Source organism: Calonectris borealis, chromosome 7 (genome assembly GCF_964195595.1).
Source record: "Calonectris borealis chromosome 7, bCalBor7.hap1.2, whole genome shotgun sequence".
Lineage (NCBI taxonomy): Eukaryota > Metazoa > Chordata > Aves > Procellariiformes > Procellariidae > Calonectris > Calonectris borealis.
This window is the reverse complement of record NC_134318.1, coordinates 13,763,505-13,785,579: the sequence shown is the minus strand read 5'-3', so window position 1 is coordinate 13,785,579 and position 22,075 is coordinate 13,763,505. Positions and strand designations below refer to the sequence as shown.

The 22,075-nt window shown below is 36.4% G+C and overlaps 1 protein-coding gene across 2 annotated transcripts in view; it reads right to left on the bottom strand.

The window, feature by feature from the left end:
- PARG (poly(ADP-ribose) glycohydrolase) overlaps positions 1 to 22,075 on the bottom strand; it is a 72,934-nt gene that overhangs the window by 27,105 nt on the left and 23,754 nt on the right. For both annotated transcript variants that reach the window (XM_075154324.1, XM_075154323.1), the window contains exons 8-10: positions 15,111 to 15,203; positions 12,761 to 12,918; positions 123 to 202 (exon numbers count right to left, since the gene is read on the bottom strand). In XM_075154324.1, the coding sequence (XP_075010425.1) occupies positions 123 to 202; positions 12,761 to 12,918; positions 15,111 to 15,203 (331 nt within the window). The remainder of the gene's footprint in view (positions 1 to 122; positions 203 to 12,760; positions 12,919 to 15,110; positions 15,204 to 22,075) is intronic.

Genomic DNA, 22,075 nt, shown 5'->3' with positions numbered 1-22,075 from the left:
TTAGCAAGCTGGCTTTTGTTACACACTTCCATCGTAATGTTGCATAGCCATTTCTAAATTTAATGGGATTAAATTTTTAATGTATCTGCTTTGTAGCTCAAAAAAAAGAAAAAAGGATATACTTTTTTCTGTGACTCTCCTAAAATAGCAGAAAAGGGTCTTAAGTTTCTCAGGCTTCCTTGGTGACCGTCCTTCAAACAATCTGAAAAAGAAGAAATAAAAGCAATTGATTTGATTTCAGGGATATAGTGCATAGTAATTAGGCTACTTACTAACTGTGATTTGATTTTTTTTGCTATTATGCACATATTTCGATTAGCCTTGCATTTAAATACTCTACTGTAGAAAGAATTCTCTAGACAGCCCCTCTGTAACATGGGTCTTTAGGAGTAACAAGTTCGTTCACTTGCTAAGTTTGTGATGAAGATGCTAAGTGAATGCCTATCTCACTCATACTGATTTTATAATATCAAAAAAATATAATTTCAATATGAACATCCGGGAAAGCTACTAGTTTTATTTGCAACAGACTGGCTTGGATTAAAATAAGTGACCAAAGGGTGAAAACATATATGTTGAGTACTCCAAGATCCAAATGTCTTACCCTACTTTCAGCTCAGTGAGTTGCAGAGAAGAATTAATGCAACCATATTGCTTTCAAGAGTTGCACTGCACTGGCAGCATTTCTAAAGAAAAGAACCTACCCCCAACAGAAATGGCTTCATCCACTGGGCTACTACTGGCATTCTAACATTAATTTGTAAAATCCTAAGCATTAAAAAGAAGCCATTAAGTGAATGCATTCTTTTAAGGTGAGCTGAAATACTTTTACCGCATCATCTATCTTCCAGCAACTTGAACACGCATTACTTAATTTCATTTCCAACAAAGTGACAAGGCATTGTTATTGGCAACACATAATGGAATTTATCTGCAAGGAAGAACAGCGGCGACTTCAGAAATAATATCCTTTGAGTAGGAAGTTCACTAAAAGATGTCTGATACACTGAAAGCCCTGAGGATATAAGATTCCGCCCCCCCCCCCAGTAAACAGTCTAAGTAAAGGAATGACACAACATTATTCATTTGTTTCCATGCACTTGAATGGCAACCTGCCTTTAAAACCAGAATGCTGGCAGGTGAATTTAGCTTTTAGTAGTGAAGTGAACTAGATTTTTTCAACATTTAAAAATTCTTATGAAGTATACATGCTGAAGAGATCAATTTCATCCAAAATCTATATTAAGTCACAGAAGCTAATTTGAAAAAGATTAAAAAGGCTTTATGAAAACTTTTTTGTTCTTTGAATAATCAATCAGGACTTTAAGAAGGCAAACTCCAGACTTATACAGTCTATTTTAAAATGGGCCAATATGCAAGTTCTATCAAGGGGTTGTGCTTGCAAAACTAATAAGGGGTTCATAAAAGAAAAAGCTGCTCTGTGTGTGTGTGTGTGCAAGTCTTGCCTAAATGCATAAATTATCTCTGACCTTTTATCTGGAAGTCTCATTCTGTATGAATCCTTTGAACTGGTTAATTTATCTATTAGCTCAATCATGCCTTTACTAGTTTCTTGCCTCTTTATGTCAAATTGAAATCTTGCCTATGTTGCAAACTCTCAGGAGAGAGTTCTTCATGTCACAAAGGCAATACATGATTCGGCATAACTAGCAGGCTGGGCAGGAGAAGTCCAGAACTGGAAAAACTATGCCTGAAGTAAGTCAGATCAAGCTAAAAGGCAATGGCAAGGAAGATGAACATGGTTTCATCCATTACAATTATTCACCAAAATGCAGTCACTCTGTCAAGTAGGGAATTTCAACCAAGTATTTTGTTTAAATCTGAAGTGTTCAGCATTGGCTTGTCTTTTTTCTTGTTAAAAGCTGCGATAACTACCTCTCTCCTTTCTCCTCTGGGATCAAAGCTAGAGTAATGCTGATTTGCTTCTGAAAAATGTCATTTACAGCAGACAAATATTCCCAAAACACCATCTATAATTACAATAATGAGAAGAGATATCTGTATTTCTGTTCGAGCCCTATATGGCTGGGCAGCACAAAAGAATTTGAAAAGCTCTGGGTTTGGCACAGGCATCCCTTGCTGTAGAGGGATACTCCACACAGTGGGGATAGAAGAATACTGTGGATACTGTGGCATTCAAAATTATCTGTATTTTGACCTAGTAGCTATATGCATCCAGTAACTACATGCATCGGATCTTTTATAGCAGTTAGCCCAAGAGCTCTCATCACCCTTCTGCTCCTCACAGTATTTGCTTTTCTTCGCTATAATGTAAATTGTGCTTTCTCTTGAAAATCCACTGTTAAATACAGAAAAAAAAAATTTAAAAAATTATTTATTTATTAAAAACAAAAGCAGGCAACACCAGTCCTGCACACACGTTTTAGGACTGAATCCACCACAAACGATGTTTGTCCAAAACAGAACGCACTCATAAAAGGATAGCCATTTATGGTAGGTTGAAGATACCGTGTCTTAGAATAATATGCTTGGATTTACTTCATATTTTCTGTGTCTAGAACTTACTTTTATTAGTGAGCTAGTGGCAAACTGAAGATGGCTATCTGCAAACTTGCTTTTTATTACGTATATGTTTACAAAATACAAACCACTAGTATATTACTTGCATATTTTCATATAACTAGGAACTCTTGTCTTCAGCTATTTCAAGTAAAAGTGCTTTACAACATTAGGAATTTGTTTTAAAGTCCAATCAGAGCAGTGGAACAATCCCCACAGATTTTAATGGGCTACAAATTAACCTTAAACCCTCATAGTATCTGATTATTTAAAGTTATTGATATTCATTCAGTTGAATTTGATTCCTTCATATGTTCTTTTAAATTTCCACAGAAATCACATCACAATGACATCAATGATTCAGAAGAGTTCCACCAAGCTATACTAAAGTCAGAAGAAGAAAAGCACAAGAGAAAAACCAACACACCCCTCCCAAAACACACAGGCAGCCAAGCTTTGTTAAGCACAGCCCAAAGTCACCAGTCATCTTTGCGAATGCAACAGTAAAACCAAGTGGTATTTACAACAATCGAAAATGGCCCAGTCCTGCCCCATTAATTTAAGTGAGGATATAATATGGCAAAGCTATGAACATTTTAACCTTGAACCTCACTTCTGAAATGATCAGTTAGGCAACATATGAGAAGTTTTATTTCTGAAGCAAATATCTCTATTTTGAAGAACAAAGCTAGATGAGGGCATCAGTAAGATATTAAATAAAATTCTCCTTCAAGCTCTGAGACACAGATCCTACTAAAAAAACCACCCAAAAACGTAAGTGGAAACCACATAATCGATTTGCTGACAGAAGAACCCAAGGCCAAAACCCATTAATTCCAATTAAAGAACTCATCCAAATGAAGTGCACTGTAAATCAAATGCAAAGCACTGCAAGCCCACTTTCAGTCAAAGTAATTGAAATATTACTGGCAACTGCATACGTAAGCTGTTTTGCTTTGTACAAGATGTTCCCACTGCCATGCAGCTAACTTCAATTTAGCAGATACAGGAGCGAAGAAAGCTTGCAGGGCTGATCACCAAACACAGCTGCAAATTTATCTCTGGCTCTCCAGCTTCCAAGCCAGAGTAGCAGCAATGTTAATCAAATAAAAGACATCTACAGAGATACATTTAAGTATTCGAGGAATCAAGGTCAGAGATTTAAAAACATAAGAAAGTAGATGTGTGAACAATGTCATAAACACAAAGTAGATTGTTAAAGTCATTGTGGCTAAATGAAAACTCTTTCCTAGCAAATATTCAGACACTTAATTAAATTGTTCTGAAGAGAAATCCTATATATGAGAAATAAAACATTAAAAATAATAAGAACAAATAATTGGGAAAATGTAAAAAAAAAAAAAATTACTCAACAGCTATCAATAAACATACAGTAAAGTTACAAGGCAATAGTTTATACTATTTCAATAATTATTACAAAAACATGTGCATTTGTTTCGCATTAGCGTTTTCCTAAAATTTTAGGGTGGAAAAAAGCATTTGAAAAGTGTAGTCAATATTCTGGTTTTTGCAGTCTCATTGACTGCAAACTCAAAATTATCTTATTTTCAACCAACATTTCCACCTTAGAAAGCTGGAGCCAAAAACTCTAAAGAACCTACTCCTAAGTCCTGCGAGAGCTGAGGCAAGCGGCAAATCTGCAAGGTACTTCAAAGGCTGCATTTCCAATGACACAACATCAACATGATTTAATAACATTAAGAGCTACACAAAAGTGACCTTGGCATGCATATAGTTTACTGGGGAAAAGTTGAACCAGCTTAAGTAAACAGTTCCGAAATACATTGTTTCTGATTAAGGTATAATTAAAATATAGTAGTTGACTTGTAAAATTTAATTTCCAATTGATCCCTTGATGTTACTCGAAGAACTGGCTCCAGTAATTTTTACAAGCAGAAGGAACCATTACAATAATGTGGTTTAACCTCCCAGTTAAATAATTTCATACCGTTTTTTCCACCCCCAGCCTCTATCTTTCCCATCCCCAGGCTGGGCTTCCTTTGAATGTTTCTTTTCAAAGAGTATAATTGTGTCTTTACATTGAAATCAGAACCTATCATAAGACTCAGAAAGCTGTCCACACTGTAACAATACACAAAAATTTGCAGTATGGATCATACTTCAAAGTATGTAATCCCATTTGTAAATCTATGGCATTTCACATGTGCTGTTTGCAAAAGCGTGGATACACAATTTTATACTTCTGGTCCCCACAATTAACTACGTGTGCTTTTTCTTAACTACCACAGGCACTAAAAAGTGCCTTTTTCTTTACTACTGTAGTTGAAGACACACTTGTATTGTTTCTTGCATTTTAGTGTGCTCTCACTAAAGGTAACATAGCACGTAAGCACAAGTGTAAGGCATTTTACTAAAATGTCATTTTATTCCTACAAATAAAAGCGGAAGAAGGATTTACAAGGAAGTAGTATGGATAGATGAGTTTCATCAAGAAAAGGGACTGAGCAGGGGGAAGGATGGAAAGTTAAGGCAGACATGAAAATACCGATTAGACATTACCTTCCATCTCAAGAACAGAGCTAATCGCTAAACAGAGCTTTAGTCTAAGGTACAGGATGACAAAACACTTGGAAAAAAGAATAAACCAAGCATTTTGCTTTTTCTATCTTGTTGCATTTCAAGCCTAACTTTCTCTGATGTATACAGTAGGGGTGGAAATACTATGCTTACATATGTTACTGTCAAACTTGTATTACTCTCCATATGATTGAGGGCTATTTTCATTAAAAGGCTGAGCATTCTTAATCGCTAGCAATCTCAATGGGAACTACCAAAATTTCATACCAATACATGGAACCCTAAAGGAAAAACTAATATAGTGTTGAATGGCACATCATCATCATTTAGGATTACATTGGTTGCACTGGGGAGCACACAAGAAGCATCTCTTCCATCTTTCTCCTGCAATTTTTGTTCCGTGGAGTTCCACAAACAGAAGAAAAAAATAAAACTCCCCCTTTTTCAAAAACAGTATGATACTTGTAATGACGTATTTTTTTTAAGTTTTGATTTGCAATGCTAAGCACAGTTGATCAAAACAGTAAGGGTTCTGTCACAATATTATTTGACATTTTTATTCAATTGTGCTCAAGTAACATTAGTCGCACGCATATTTAGGACTACCTATAGATATTAGTGTATCTTATGTCTAGGAAATCTGTATGCATTAATGTGCACAGAGAGAGAGAACCCCATCATGCAAGAGTTGGAATGTGTATATAATTATGTGTGCTTATTACGTGATTGCACAGGATAGAGAACAATCTCTTTCACTCTCTAAATACATAAAAACAATTCAACCTACCATATAGGAATAAGTTGAATTACATTAATTACCTGTATCCTTTGCCTGAAGTATTTTCTGAGAAAGCTGTTTCAATTGATTATGTATTGGGTGGGGTTCCCCCCCATACAGAAATATTTATCTGCCTTTCAAACCAGAGTGCTACATCACTAAAGCTTCACTTCAATGAAAAAGATGGAAGGTAGTTCCAGTCAGTTACTGGTCAAGGACTTTTCATGAAGAATGGAGCTGCAACAAGTGTTTCACTGCTACCATTTACACTCCCCTTATCAAGAGAAATGAATTACACAATGTTTCATTCCTGCTTACACACCTGTATTTTGTGAATAGCAATACCCCAGACCCACTCTGGTCTCCAAAGCACCCCAGGGGGTGCGCAAGGCAATCCACTAGGATGCAGGAAGAAAATACTCTTGTACCATTCATAAAATAAAAAATAGTTTTAAAATAGTGTTTATTTCATCTTTATCTCATCCTTTTCTAATTTCTTTTTTTTTGTGCATGTTTTAGAATGTAATATATTAGTACAGTGGCACATGTATGTAATTTATAAGTAAATCAATATGCATATATTGGGGGTGCATGCTCAAAAATTTTTTACTGATAGGTATGTGCAATCAAAAAAGTTTGGAGACCACTACCCTAGACAGCTTTAAATACTTAAACATCAATTACATAATGTAAGAGGAGGAAACGGTAGCAAATTTAAAATGGGAAATTCTTATATCCAATATAAAATATAAACCCTTACTAGAAAGTCCTGCAGCCATTGAAAATATTTTAAGTGAGAACTAAAAGTAAAGCTATTCAGAATATCAAAACTTCAATTCATGAAATTTGGACTTTAATATACATCAAAAGCGGAATAATCCAGATGAGAAACTCCTCCCAGAGAGATGAAAGGCAAACAAATTAACCAGCTCTCTGACAGCACAAAAGCAAACGCCACTGTCCAGGTCTCGCACTTCCTGATAGGAAAAAGTAGCACAATCTTACACAAGTCAGGTACAGCAACCTCAGTTCTGCTTTTCTGGTGCCTAATGTATGTCTCTTCCACTTAATAACATGAGTTCCAACTTTCTGTATTAAAACTGCCTTCCTTTTCTCTGTTTATACAGAAAGTAATTTAGAGTTTTTGAACTCCCTTGGCGTCAAGTAAGAGAAAAACAATACATTCGACAATTCAACCTCATAGGCAATTTCTTATTTACTGTCATGTGTCATAGGTACGAGTTGTCGTCATCTCAAAGTTATTTAAGAACATCGTACTATCCAACACCCTTATGTTTAATTAGAACTTAATCTTTAGATTAAATAGTGACTTTTAAGATTTGTATAAACAAAAAAATTGAGCAATGTAATTTTGTTGGTAATCTAGATGCAAAAGCTATCTTTCCGTCTCAGACACTCACATATACCCACATCTCTATTCTCTGTGCTTTTAATTTTGTACTTTTGTTTACTGTGGCAAGTAACTTGGCACATTATAAACCTGTTTTAAGAAAAAGTTTTGGTGATTTAGGAGTCTTAAAATACATCAGACTGATACTTGACTTTGATGAAAGGATAAGATGCTAACTCCAAGTACTCAACACCAAGGAATAGCAGGGTAAAATGGATCTAAAACAAAAGACATCCCACAGCATGGTACAATTAAGTTCCGGACTAAATTACTAAATTTACTAAGCTAACAAAAAAATATTCAGGTTGAGTACTGTTTTAGTCACTACAGCAAAGTAATTACACCAGACTTGTTAATGTTTATATTAAATTTTTCAGAAAATTATACTCAAAGTATTCCATCCAAGGCTAAATAGAACATATACCTAAGGCAGGCATAACAGAATCAGTTTTGTAGGATCAGTGTCTGTAAACTCAGAAAACCTGGAACCACTTTCCAGAGGAGCAATGCATCTCTCAGTCTAAACCAAGTTCTCTCAAAGTCACTAGATAATTTATTCCCTAGAGAATACTCATTAGTGTTGCAAAATTGATGTTGTTTATGAAGAGACAATTGCATTACTGGTAAATTAGATTTCAATTCTCCTGCATAAATGTACTATCCAGTTTGCCCATTTCCTTTCATATATTATACATTCCATAAAAGACATATATATCTTAACTAGTGGGTTTTTTCCCCTCATTTCCAATCACTTGAGATTACTTTAAAGGTTTGTTTGAGAAACATGAAGAAATTCAGTCCTAGTGGAATACTGGTGGTTTCAGACCAGAGCATCCACTAACATACGTGCCAAAAGATCCACCAGGTTGATGTCATTAGACATACTACCTACAATTATGAATTCAACCTCAATTGCTTTGATGGGAGCCATTACAGATGTATAGTATCTCCAGTTTAACTACAGTCATTTTTTGAAAAAGGACAACAGAGAAGTTCTTGTAACTTGACATAACAGCTAAGAACGGATCTGTAGCAGGTCAAAGACACAGCAAGAGCAAAGTGGGTCCTTGACAAACCTGTCTTCTTTTCAGATATCCAGAACACTGACTCAAGATTGCATAAGTTTTTTTCCCTTATATTTTGCTTTTACATATAATCAAACTAGGTAGTTTCCTAAATTACCAAATTCTATAGTGTTAAGACACAGGTCTGATAATATGGTCAACGGGGGGGGAGAAAAACCTCCACAGTGCAAAGTCTTGTGTGACAGTGGACAGTATCAGTTTTCAGCATCTTATAAAAAATAAATGCAAGAAAGCATAGTTCAATCTTATCTTTAATATATTTCAAGAGGAATATATTTTTTATGCAAGTGCTACGTTAAACCACAAACTATTCACAAAGAAGATAAATTATGAGCATCACCATAAGAAACTACTTTAAACTGTGCAACCAACATCATAATTGTAGAAATGATCTCAGAAGAGTCAATGCAATTCATGCTCTACATTCAACCAGCATGCAACTTCCATGGAAAATTTATCAGTAAGAGAAATAAAATGGCAAATTTAATTATTCCTTTCTTTTGTGATGGGATTTTTTTTGCATAAAGCTGCCCAATCTATTTCCATCTTATATATTATAAAAGTGTTTTTAAAAAGAAAAATTGAACTCTTTAAATTTAGCTTGATATTTTGAACGGAAGCAGTATTTTATGCTATTTAGTATCATCTAATATTTGGCCACTGAATGGATGTCATTCTATCTAATAGGATTCATAAATATTAAAGCTCTCAAAGTTAAACTACAAATTCCATTTTATTAACTACATTTGAAATGAATTATGTTATTAATGACTTAAGAATCATATTAGGCCCATCCTTGCCAAGTACGAAAGGGAAGAATTCAATTAAATTACTGAGTATTTCATTATACACAGGTGACTTGCAGTCTGTAGCATGATAAGCAATCAAAATAGACAGACAGTGTCGCAACATACTATTAAACTAAGCGCTTCAGCGTCAAAAGAGGAATGCTTACTTTTTTTCTCCTCTCATCTAGCAAGACCAACAGGCAGGAGAGGAGAGGTAAAGCACAGATGACTTGTTAATACTACACATACAGTGGCTTTCCTTTCCAATCAGTTGCAGTTATTAGCATATGCACCAGCATTCAAACAACTTGCTATCATCACTGTAGTAACAGTGCCAAGCACTGGTGCACCAGAAAATGCTTAACAGAAGGAGAAGGGGAAAAAAAAAAGAAAAAGAAAAAAGAGTAAATTCTCAGTATCTTGCATTGTCTGTCTGTTGTTTTGTCAAACAGATTTGTACCTTGGGGGGAGTAGAGGTGGAAGTCACAATATGCTAGTTAATAACACATAAAAACCTAAAGCAGGGAGAAAACTGGGAGGGAAGAGGGAACATGACAGCATTTAAACGTAGAAACTGTAACTATTTTATATTGTATGAAAATTACTCATGTTTAAGTCTGCATAAAGTAAATTGATAAATGACTGTTGACTGAAAACACAAGAAAGAAACAGCTTATACAGTTGTGTTTCTAACTTAAGGCACAAATTTTATTTTTTCAGTCTCAAAGAGTTGAGGGGAGAGGTGGAAGCCTTTTGTATGAATGTAGAAAGGTCATGCATAGTGGAATCAAGGAACACCAGATTTGCTAAAGAAAAAATCCCTCAAATGCTAGCATCCGCTCAGTAATTTTGCTTTGTTAGGGAACCATGGCAGATTATTTTTTTGTACCCAAAGAACAAAGTAATTCATTCAGAGTCATGTAGCAGATGAATTATGCTGAGGAAAGAACAAAGTCTGGAAAAGGCTGCAGACCATAATACTGTAGGGAGAAAGGGTTGCTGTGTGGAACAATCTGTTATGCCCATCACTAAGCAGACAGAGCAGAGCAGCAGCCTCCAAAGCCTTTACATCAAAACATTGTTATAAAGAGGGAAAAAAAAAAGTCACAAACATTTTAACTTCAGTCATTGCCTATGCCTTTTGAGTATACCCAGCTTTGCGAAGGGCTTTTTTGTAAAAGCTGAAAATACACACTGCAATGGAACAAACCTTGTCGTCTTTACAAGTCTGAAACAATACCTGAAAACATGACATTTTATTCTCTGTCCTTGCTACTAAAGAACTAACTTCTCAGGGTGAGAAAATACAGGATTGACAGGAGGAAAAAGAAATAGGATACTACCCATCGTCTTTCTCCTGCCCTCATTTTAGATTTCAACTAAGTCAGGTTATATACAGTAGCACAATAGAAAACTGTAAATTCTTGTAGTACTCTCTCCACCACTCTCTCTCTTCAATCTCTTTTTGCTTTTATTCTGCCAGTCCCCCTCTCACTGACACATTCCCTCTTATTTTATCCACTGCCTGTCACACTTCAATATTCTACTTCACTAATCTGCTCATTATCAAATGCAAAATACGCGGGGGGAAATTTTGGTCCAACAAATGGTTAAATAAAAAAAGGACTGAAAAAGGAAACTGTAATTATATAAAAATCACATAAATTGGCAAACACTGAGGAAGAGCCACTTTTAATCCTCAAGAACCAGAGGACATCAGCTTCCCTTCTCTTCTCCAGTTTGGCAACAATATTCTTGCACTTAGACGAATAAAAACGGCTTTCTACCCTGTGTGACTAAAAGCCGAGCATTACCTCACCCATAATGCAAGAGGAAGGCCTGAAGGTTGTCTGCTGTATTACGCCTTTTAAATAACATTGTTGGAACTTACTATGAGTGATAGCACTAGTCAGAAAAGAGAGGACTGACTGGAATAGGGCAGAAAATCCTGAACAGTCAATACTTTATACTTGTCATTCTTTAAGTCTATAGCAGGAAACTATTTACCTCATAATTTGCCAAGGCTTTTTATTTAAAAAGTAGTTCAAAATACTATGCCCCAAGTTAACCACTAGTATTACACTGTACTACGGTGACTTTACATTGCTGTGCAAGGTTCATAGAAGAGAATATGGATTTACTCCAGTGATTTAACAGCATTTTATTCTGTAGTTGGTATGAATTTAACTGCTTGATCTATAACAAGCTTAAGTTACAACAAAACCTGATACTTTAAAGTCCTTTAAAAAAACCCATAAAATTCAGCTAGAAGTGTGTAGCTGGTGCAGTCAAATAGAACTCTTTCCAGAACTTTACTGTTCTCTTTCACTGCTCTGAACATAAATCTTTTTTAATGCACGGATGGTACTTTTCATTTATTTGTTCTTATGAACTAATAGTGGAAAAATATGCTGAATCGTATGGCACGTTAATGCCCACCCACACTTCTCTTCCGTAACCCATTGCACTGTTGGAATAAACACCAAGACAGTGACCCTGGTCTCTCTTTTGCAAGACACAGTATAGAGAAACCTGTGCTAGCCCTTAAAGACAGCAAACTCCAAAAGCGTTATTAGTACATTGACATGCCTGACAATTTATTCTGGGAAGTTCTAGTCTAGTATGGCTCTTATGACACACATACCCAAGTGTGCTGGATCACAGGTAACAGTATTTTCGTATTTCATCTCAGTTTTCAGAGCATATACACTACATATGTTAACTGTGAGGAATAAGAAAAACTCTAGATCAATAACCTATCCAAGTTCCAGCTTAATAAACTTAAGGTTGATCTACACAGACTTGTATGGAAGTGCCCAGAAGATGACAAACTCTCATTTCTAATCTACAAGTCCATGTGAACCATAATATTCTGCAGCAGGAAATGTCTCCGTCCTCTTCCCCCATTTAAAACTGATATAAGCATATTTAAAAAATAAAAGATGTGAAGAAAAATTTCTAATCAAATCTCTCTGTAAGCTAGTGTTGAGGAAAAAAGAATAAGCATTTGTTTAGAAATCAGAGTATCTTTAATTAAATTCTTATTGTGGTCTTGAAACCTTTTTAGGCTAACTTATAGCAAAAAGGACAGGTTTATTTTAACACGCAGCTCTACAACTGCCTTAAAGTGATAAGAGATTGTATGGTTGCTGAAGAATGAAGTCCTAGTGATCTGACTTAATGTGCAGATCACCACTACTGACACAAAGGAGACAACAGAAACATGGCTGGGGAAACACTGACCTTTAATTTAAATACATATAGAACACTTGAAGCACAACTAAAGTACACCATTCACCGATGAATGGCTTATGAGGAGGTAGGGAATTCTATCAGCCTAATTATGCCAGAGCAAGAGCGTGTCTGTGTGTACGCATGCATGAAAAAAAGAAAAATTTGGAATATTAAGCATCTCTTCCTGTGCGCAAGATCCTTTCTTACATAGTTGCATAGTTTTCTTGTCCCTTAGAGGTAAACAGAAAAGACAGAAAGCAAACTACTGAAATAAGTGACAGAAACAATGAGTTTCTCCCCTAAATGACAACAATAATATTTTCATTGAAGGGTTATCAGCTTCATTTACTCCAGAGTGCCATACCTGTTGAAGTTAATGTCTGGGTAACTAGAATACTCAGACTTCATCTTCGCATTGCGACGTGGAAAAGTACAGAAGAAAGCATTGGCTAGAAAACTAGCAATCTGTTCCTGTGACATGGTGATGGAATGATTCATCTTTTGTTTCAGTAGAGGTATTGGCTACCAACAAAAGAAGGGAGGGGGAGGGAGGGGCAGGAGAGAAGGGAGGAAAGGAGAGAGAAAAATAATCAGCTTACTCCTTTTTAAAAAAAAAAAACAGGAGCACAAAATTACATTTGTTAAATTAGAGCAAGAGTAATTTAGGCCATTGGTGAACCCTTTAATCAGCAGCACCATTAAAGTCAAGAACAGTTTATTCAAGACAATTCGGAAAAAGCTTGCTTGACAAACTGCAGATTTCAAATCAATAATAAAAAGAAAGACCAAGAAAACACAACTTATCAAACAAAACCATTGGGAATGAAGAGGGGGGGGGAAAAAATAGATGGGATGTTGCAAATCCTGGGCAATCTTAAAAACTGAAGTAAAAACCCACTTTCAATAGCTGTATAGTTAAGAACCCTTAAGGAATGCTTTCAGCTACAATAACCATGCTTTATACTTTACAAGGAAACATGGAAGTCACGCCACTGATCATCACTCTATGACTTGCTTTGAATTTTTTTTCCATCCTACTTGAAGAAATAACAGTGATAATATTTGCAGAAAGTACATGATTATCCATTCTTTTCTAATCAGAATGAGTAAAAAGCTCAGCTTCACTTTGGTCTTCAGTTCGGAGTTTTATTTGACTCTAGTCAGGGTCAAATATAAATAGAAACAAAGGGGCAGGGAGAACCAAAAGAAACCTCAATTGTTATACATCTTCCATTTTATCAGGCTTTAGTCTCCTGATTTGGAATTTTCGCTCACCACATTCACGGCATTTTATTTATTTTTTTTTTAATTATGTGATAATACTGGGGGAGGGCAGGGGGAAATCATTCTGACTGCTAAGGAATGAGTCCAGTAACAATTACGATAAACTCACTTGACAGGAGAAAGAACACAGTCTTCACCTCTTCTTCCAATATCCTCAGCCATCATCATTAGCCTAGCTCCAGGAGAGCTGAGCAGCTACATTTTAATCCTTTTAGTTGTGAATACAGAAATTGCTACTAATTTAGACTGTTGAATACACAGCCCTGTTTACTCCACAAAACAAACAAGTTTTCCTTCATTCTTGTAACTACTACACTCACATTCACTGAATCTCATTCTGTCTTCTGGCTATTTAATTAACAAGCTATATTATGATGTCTGAAGTCACACAGCCACAGGGGGAAAAAAGGCTGAGAAGCTCTGTCTAGTAAGTTCTACAAACCTACAAAAATAGGGTATTTTGGACAGTATGTTATATTGGAACAAATTTAGCTTTATGTCTAACCAAAAAAATGAGTCTGACAAAGTTCTTCACAATTTACACTGCCTAACAGTACATCATCTTTATAAAAGGCATTATTACATGAACTTGCAAGTCTTGCGCTTGACTTTGTGTTCAGAAACTTCACAGCATTCTCAAAAACTTCCCCATCAAGTGACTAGTAAAAACATTTTTAAGAAATATTCATACTGTTTGAAATTATATATCTACTGTAGGACCCCTGCAGCATAACAAAGTAGGGAGAGATGTTCCCTGCTCCTGTCCAAAAAAATCAATTTAGAAAACTGTAACAAAGGAGCTTACAAATTCAGACTTGTTACCCTGCTAGCGTGTTACCTATTATACATCCTCACTTTCTTGATCAGCCTGATTCACCTTTATCAGCTTTACTACCTACAGGACTGATTCCCATAAGAATAATAAAGAATTAGTTAAGGTTTGTATGTGCTCAACTATTGTGATGCTCTAACTAGAATAAAATATGCTCCCAAGTAAATGAAGGCTTTATGAAAATACTACTTGTATGATTAAAAAATTTCTAAAATAAAAAATTTAGATGTTTTAAGATTATTCAAGTATTTCAGTTTATAAGTGTGGTTTTCAAACCTGAAAGGTCTTGTGGTCATTTCATTTAAGAAAAGCAAGAAGCAAATCCAGCACGTAGAAAGCAAAGTGTTACTGAAGTTCAGGCTAAAAATATGACAGCGAGATATATTTTTTTACATTCTACTCTATCATTATAGATGTGCATTATATCTATATTATCATATAGAGGTGCATACTCCCTATGCCTCAGCTACATTCAACACAAAAACTATAGCTTTTATTAAGAACATAACACGATCCTGATGTTTTGACCTTAGCCATTAGTTACAGTTTGCAGAAAAGCGCTCTGCCACAGAGCACTTAGCTAGCTGTGTTTACTTACCTGGGTGCAGATATTAGGGAGACAGAGCGCCAGCTTGACCATATCAGGAAGAATGGACTGGAACAAATGTTGAGCCTCTGCATCTTCAAGAACCTGTTAAAAAGAAAGAAAAAGAAAAGAAAAAAAAAGCTTTTTACCTCAGAAATAATGATTGTACGAGAAGTTTGTGAAAACAGGACCCATCCAAAAGAAATGAGAGAAAAAAACAGGTCCTATTACCTTCATGCAAACCCGTAGCATTTTTTATGGTAGTACCTCACTGCATTTTACCTTGCAATAATCCACTAATTGAAATATAGAAACAACTCTCAAAAGTTGCAGTTGAGAAAACACGTCACCGAATGCCCTACAAAGGAACCTTGAGTAAGTTATCATTTGACTCCTTCCAAAGCAACGAACCAAATTCTCAACTGATAAAAATCACTACCTAACCACAAAAGTACTGGAACAATTTAGTTAACTTTCATATTCAGGTCATAGTCCAAGACAAGTACCTGTGACATTCTCCTGTTAAGGACATATGAAACGCACTGCTGGGTCAGATCAGTGGTCCTCAGCAGCAGCAACAGGAAATGCTATGTAAGAAGAGCATGCAAGCCGGGCACTTTCTGCTGTCCATCCCCACCACGTTCCCTCAAGAACTATAGCCATTGGATTACATATGTTAAAGGGTGCAGCCTGCCCGGTCCCTCATGCTGAAGTTGCAATCTTTTCAGTCTCTTCCTGTAAGAGCTGATCTTATGACTATTTTAGCTGTCCTTCTCTACCTGCTCTAACATTCTTCCTAAGAAGGAGGGAGCAGAATTGACAACACACAAAAAAATGGGCACACCAACATTTCACAAGGCTTCTCAAAGCTTTTATACTCAAGACCAAGTCACATCAAACCCTTCTTGTCCTATTCTCAACTCCCTTCCTGACACTGTCTGGCCCACTGTTGACATGTTTGGCTGCCAAAGCGTATCAAGCCAAAGTATTCGGAGAAAGTCTAGGATCTCTCTTCTCAGTTGCAACTGCCAGTTCTGAGCTCAACATCACGTACCCAGGGTTTAGATGAACGCACCCACACCCCTATTCATGTATCATACACCTATTTTTAAAAGGTGCAAAAGGTTCTTTACGGTGGGCAATGCTCTTCTAAGAAAAGCTAGGATGGGCACATGAATGGGAGGTAGTGAAAAGAAAAGCAACATAAAGCAGTGCAGTTGCAATACACAAAGCAGCCAAAAGCATGCCATATCCTCAAGTGTCTCACATTCTGCCGTATGAACAGGCTGAAGTAAGATCAAGGAGAGAAAAGCACATTCTCCATCTTCCTGTGCAGTGGTGCAGTTTTTCCCCTGATCTAGGGATCCAGGCACCAGATGTGACTGGCTGTTAGATTTGCATGCTGTGTTTAAGGCAAAAAGGAGTGAGAAGAGAACACACAGCTTGCACTACAGCTGGGGAACGGAAGACGAAGGTCACAGTTCAGCCTTCTGCCTCCCTCTTTCCCCTACATCCAGGAAATCTGTACACAGAGACAACTACCTTCTACCAGTTTCTAGATTAAAATCATTAAAATTCTGAAACCGTGGCTTTAAAACTATAGAATATTATTTTTCAAGTAAAACTGTTAGAAAAGAATTGGATTTACTACCAATTTCACACAAAAACCATTGCAGACAGAACGGATGAAACAGCGTCAAGGTATTATCAACTTTAATCTCTGCAACACTTAAGACTGAAATCACAGAAAGTGATCTTTTTAGTCATATAATCAAAGCTTTGCAATTCATACTTCAACGGAAAGTTTCACACAGACTTCAGAATGTAAAAAAGATACTGGCAATTTTCCTGAGAAAAGGAAAATACGGCGCCTCTGACTCAAAGCATACTGTTCCCCATAAACGCCAAGCTGAAAATATTGTTTGAAGGCTAACAACTTCTGTTCTTCCAAGATCATTAGAATAACTATAGAAGTATCTCTGCTCTATTCTCTCCCGTTCCAAGTGATATAAAGGGATAAGAGTACTCAGGAAGTTAAAAAACAAAACACAAACAAATGCTCAAAGGACAAATAACTTATGGTAGGGAAGAGGGGAAAATAAAACAATCACAATACCTACAGAGTTACTTTCTATGCATTATGTATGCCGCTCATGGAGACATACAAACAAGGTTTAAATTTAAAGTTTTAAATTGAAACAAGAACTTACAAAGAACAGCAAGCCTAGAAAACAGGAAAATCATTTAATATAATAGAGGAGGAATCTAAGTAATATACAAATTATTACTGAAAGTAAACTTTTTTTTTTAAGGTTAAGATATGAACAAGATGCAAATCTCTCCTGTTGTTGGCTGCATATGCACCTACATATTTACACAGTGTAATTCAGATATTGAAAATTAGGACCTAACCTTTAACATCATCTGCTGTAGCAAGAAACTTTGCTCTGTTCTTAGGCATAATGTTTTTAAGTGTTTTAAGTAACAAAATGAGCATTTAAAGGCTGGAATTTCAGATCTCAATACATAAAATGAATATGCAAGTTAAATCTATTCAAAAGATGACATTTAACCTCAGATGTCTACCAGCCTGTCAAATTCTGATATTCTCTCCCCTTCGGGTAACACTTCCTCTCTTTTAAAATTGACATATAAATAGTGGCTGCTATGCTTTGCTGACTGCCACAGACTATACAGTATCACTTATCTGGTGACACATTATGGTACTGGACTTTGTCATAGCTGTCAAGACTTCAACCTTTTCTTTATGCTCCTTTGAAAACAATATAATAATAGTGTGAGACAATTTCTTCCCAAAACAGAAGCAGGGCCAGCAATTGCACAGCTCAGCTCTGATACAAATTGCGTAACTACTAAGTTAACTACTTAAACTCTGAAATTCTGCTTTTCCTTCTCCTTACCTTCCTAATGTTGTACCGGAACATGCTCTCCTCTCTACATTATTCCTATACATGATGTTTACTAGACCTCCACTAACGAAAACCTCAAAATCTGGAGCTGTTAATGCCCAGAAGCTCTCTCACTGGACTTTAGACAGATTATTCTTAGATGTAAATGACAAATAAGGTGGGGGTTTTTTTTTTTGTGAGAAGTGTTAGGTGCCATGAAAACCTTACTACATTTTCACAAGAGAAGTCACTTAAAGGACCCCACAACTTTAAAAAGATGATCATTGTGAGTGCTAAGTTCACAGACCTTGCCAAGAAACTCCTAACTCTGCATTGTTCTCTAATCAAACCACCAAGCAGCCTAAGCAACCCTGTTTTGAATACTCCCCCTGTTTAGGCAAAGGTCTCCTAAATATTGCAGGGAAGCACATCAACAGTTTTCAAGCTCCAACATAGTTTGTTTCTTCCTGGAAATGCTATAACTTCACAAAATAGCTGCTGCAGTGAGTAATCCAAGAACTCTGTTGTTCAACAGCAGGTGCTAGTTTTTAAAAAAAAAAAAAAAAACAACCAAAGAAACCTTTTCTCCCTAATAAACTTTCTCCCTAAAAATAACTCCCTGGGGAACTATTCAGTCCTGTGCTTCCCATTTATATCTTGAGGCTACAACCCATTATTGAACAGTGGCAGTAAGCCAGAAATATGTGTCCTTCTTTGCTTTAAGTTTCTAAAAAAAGGAAGTAACTTGAGTCATGGCCACATCCATGTAATCACAACTTCCCCGTTCTGCCCATGGACTCGTCCTGTACAGGTAACATTCCTTTGAGGTTTCTATGAAAAAGAACACCTGCAAACCCCTGGCTGCTTGGTCCTCATCCTCTTTTGACGACTAAACCAGCATGCCATCACAGTTGCAGCTTTGTAGACCAACCACTGTCACTGCATATTCTCAGCTATGCTCAGTGCAACACAGAGCCTGGTTTTAATCTGTGACAGCCTTTTCAGACTTTGAAAGCAGCAAAAAAGAACACTCAGTCATGGAAAGTAAAAGGATTCCAGGACATGGAGTGCTGACACTACAGCTACATCTGACAGACATCCCACGATGCAAATGCCAACCTGGGAGAACCTAGCAACAGCACAGAGAATACCTGGTCACAGAATTGAATGAAGATTTATTTAGAAGGAAATTCTCTTCAGGAAGCAGTGACCTGTACTGATGTAAAATCCAGCATATTTAGAGTCACATTACACATTCTACTTATTTGTTGCTGCTGAAAGAGGGATGTGTCCTGCTATCTCCCCAAACACACACACCACATTTCACCAGTTCCCATGTTCATCTGAATTTCCTGAGATCCTTCAGCTTGGGAAAATAACGTGGGGGGGCGAGGGGGGAGGGGGTGATGGGTAGTCTTCCTTTGCATTAATAAGTTGAACCAGCCTACCAAAAAGTCATGCATTATTAGATGTTGTGCAGGATGGGTGGCAGGTGAAAGAACCAGTCACACCCCTTGTCAATGGGCTACAAAGGCAGATACCAGTTGTAACTCTTCTCACTGAAAAAGCAGTAATATTCTAGTTAGTATGAAGCTGTTACAAGAAGCACCGCACTTTGAAATAAATCTCCTAGTACAGGAACATCTGTGTTGATTCAGTAATTTTCAGTAATTCAGTACTTTTAACTGTGTACAATCCTTTTCAAGGCTACAACTATGCAAAGGTTAAGAGACAGGATTACATTTCCATTGTTAAAAAAAATAACATTTGTTTTATAACTTATAAAATATGAAATGGTTGTCAACAACTTCTGATAAAGGAAAATACATCAAGTATCATAGCAATTTTGTTTTTAAACAATTGATCAGTTTCTCCTTTCCTTATTATGCATACATGTCCTTTGCAGCTTCCTTCAGGATTTGAAATAAAAACAAAAATATATTGTTGACTTTATTCATAGTCCTCCAATCATGCAAAAAATTATTTAGGAATGAAATGAAAGCAGGGTTATACCCCGAGGGAAACATATATGGAATCAGAGTTGCAAAGCATGACTTGCCTTTTGCCAAAGAAATCACTTGGTATTTGCACTGGAGTGACTGATTAAATGAACATGACTTAGGGCTCCAATTCAAAAGATGCAAATCGTTCAGCAAGCCGTAGCAGAGGTAAGAGCTCTTGGCCAAACTTGCATAGCAATTTTGCAAAATGAACATTTATACCGCAGCAAAGAGACCTGACTAAACGCCGCCATAAGTAATGGCCTCTTGTCACTATAAACCAGTCCTCCAAAACATAATGAACGAGTATGCCTGGCAGTCCTAATAAGAAGGATCTGAGGCAGCATGGGGTGATAGTGATGGTAGAGAGTTTAAATCTAAATCTGACAGCTCATCAAACCAAACAAACTGCACATACAGAACACAAATTTGGACAGCTCTATCTATCACATGGGTAGGTAGAGTCATCACGCCAACAGGCAACCAGCATGGTAAGACAGCAATGGCTTAATGCTTTCAATTTGTTTGGTTTTATTTCCCCATATTAACTTCTATGGCAGGACAAGGACCAACTGAACCATGTTCTTAAGGATGAAGGGGAAAACCAGAGTGCTTCCTTCAGACTTTGTGTCATTTATTTCCTAATTCTAACGGATTTTGACTTTCTGACTTTTTCCTTCCCAGCTGTCATAACATCTCATGCACTTTCTTAGAATTACTTTGTTTCAGTTTGTATTTGTAAGTGGGCTGTACCACCAGTTACTCTACTGAACTGTCTTTCCAGTAACAGCTTTCCTCATTATTCTAATGTAAGATATTATATGGTTAGAGGTAGTAATAGCCTCCTAACTAATTAGACAAACTGTGTAACTTCTGTATACTCTATTCACAGTAAGTTCATTCTCCTAATTTCAGGAATAATTTTTTTCTTTTTCTTTCTTCACTATCTTCAATTTGTCTCAAATAAAAAAAAAAATCTCTGTATATTTTTACAGCGCATTAAGATCCACATGATGAATACTTCCAAGCTGAAAAACTTGGTTGCAAATAGATGTGTAGCAAATAAGGGCATATATAGCCTACCTAGATATAACATCATTATTAAACCTCCTTCAAGTCTACAATTCAAAGAAAATAACAAAGATAGATATGTGAACAAAGCAATACTATTCACATTCTCACAAGGAGAAAGATTTACTCAGTGCCGCACACAAGCAATATGCATGTGGAACATGACACGAAGTCTAAGACAACTCAGAATGGTCTCCTGAAAAAAATTTGATCAACTTTTGTAATTTTGCAATTTTGGCGAGGATTACAGGGAAGGCAAAAAACTGAAGAAAACTAAAAAATATATTTGGGGAACAAGGACAATAGGAACTTGTGTTTGAAGGCTTAATTTCTTTTTAAGATTGTTAACAGTCTTGCTCTACCCGTAAGCATTTAAAATGCTGCTTTTTTTCATTCAATGCATAGACTGTACCTCCCTTCCAAAAGCTCCCATTTCACTGTCAAATGAAAAGTAAGAATTCAGTTGCGCTCTTGCACTATTCTACAAGATGTTGGTTTTTGTGCACTTTTGCATAATGTTAACAATTTCGATTTCCCACTTTTTTTTTTTAAAGTGTATTCCACAGAAAAACCTCCCAGGCATTCTGAAGCGTCTCCCTCACTATGCCCCTCCAGCTAAGACTTACCTTTGAGGTGACACTTACACAAAAACTTGAGTGTACTTAAGCAATCACAACATGTGGCTGCTCCTTTATTGCACTAAGCAATGTTGTCTTCATTTTCTCTTCCTTCCAGAGCAGCCTGTACTTACTTAATTGTTTTCCTGTCTCATACAGAAGTCGCATGCTTTTTGTATGCTGTTTGTGTAACACTTAAACATGGTGGACTCTAGATCCGTGACTAGAACTCCTCAGTGCCAATAGAACAACCAAGCTACTGTCTATGACATTTAAGTCTTTTACCTGAAAGTAAACCAACCTCAGACTGCCAACCTGTACTCCCTTTCTTCCCCTAATCCTTGTCACAAGTGCTTTTAAACATTATAGAATCCTAAAAG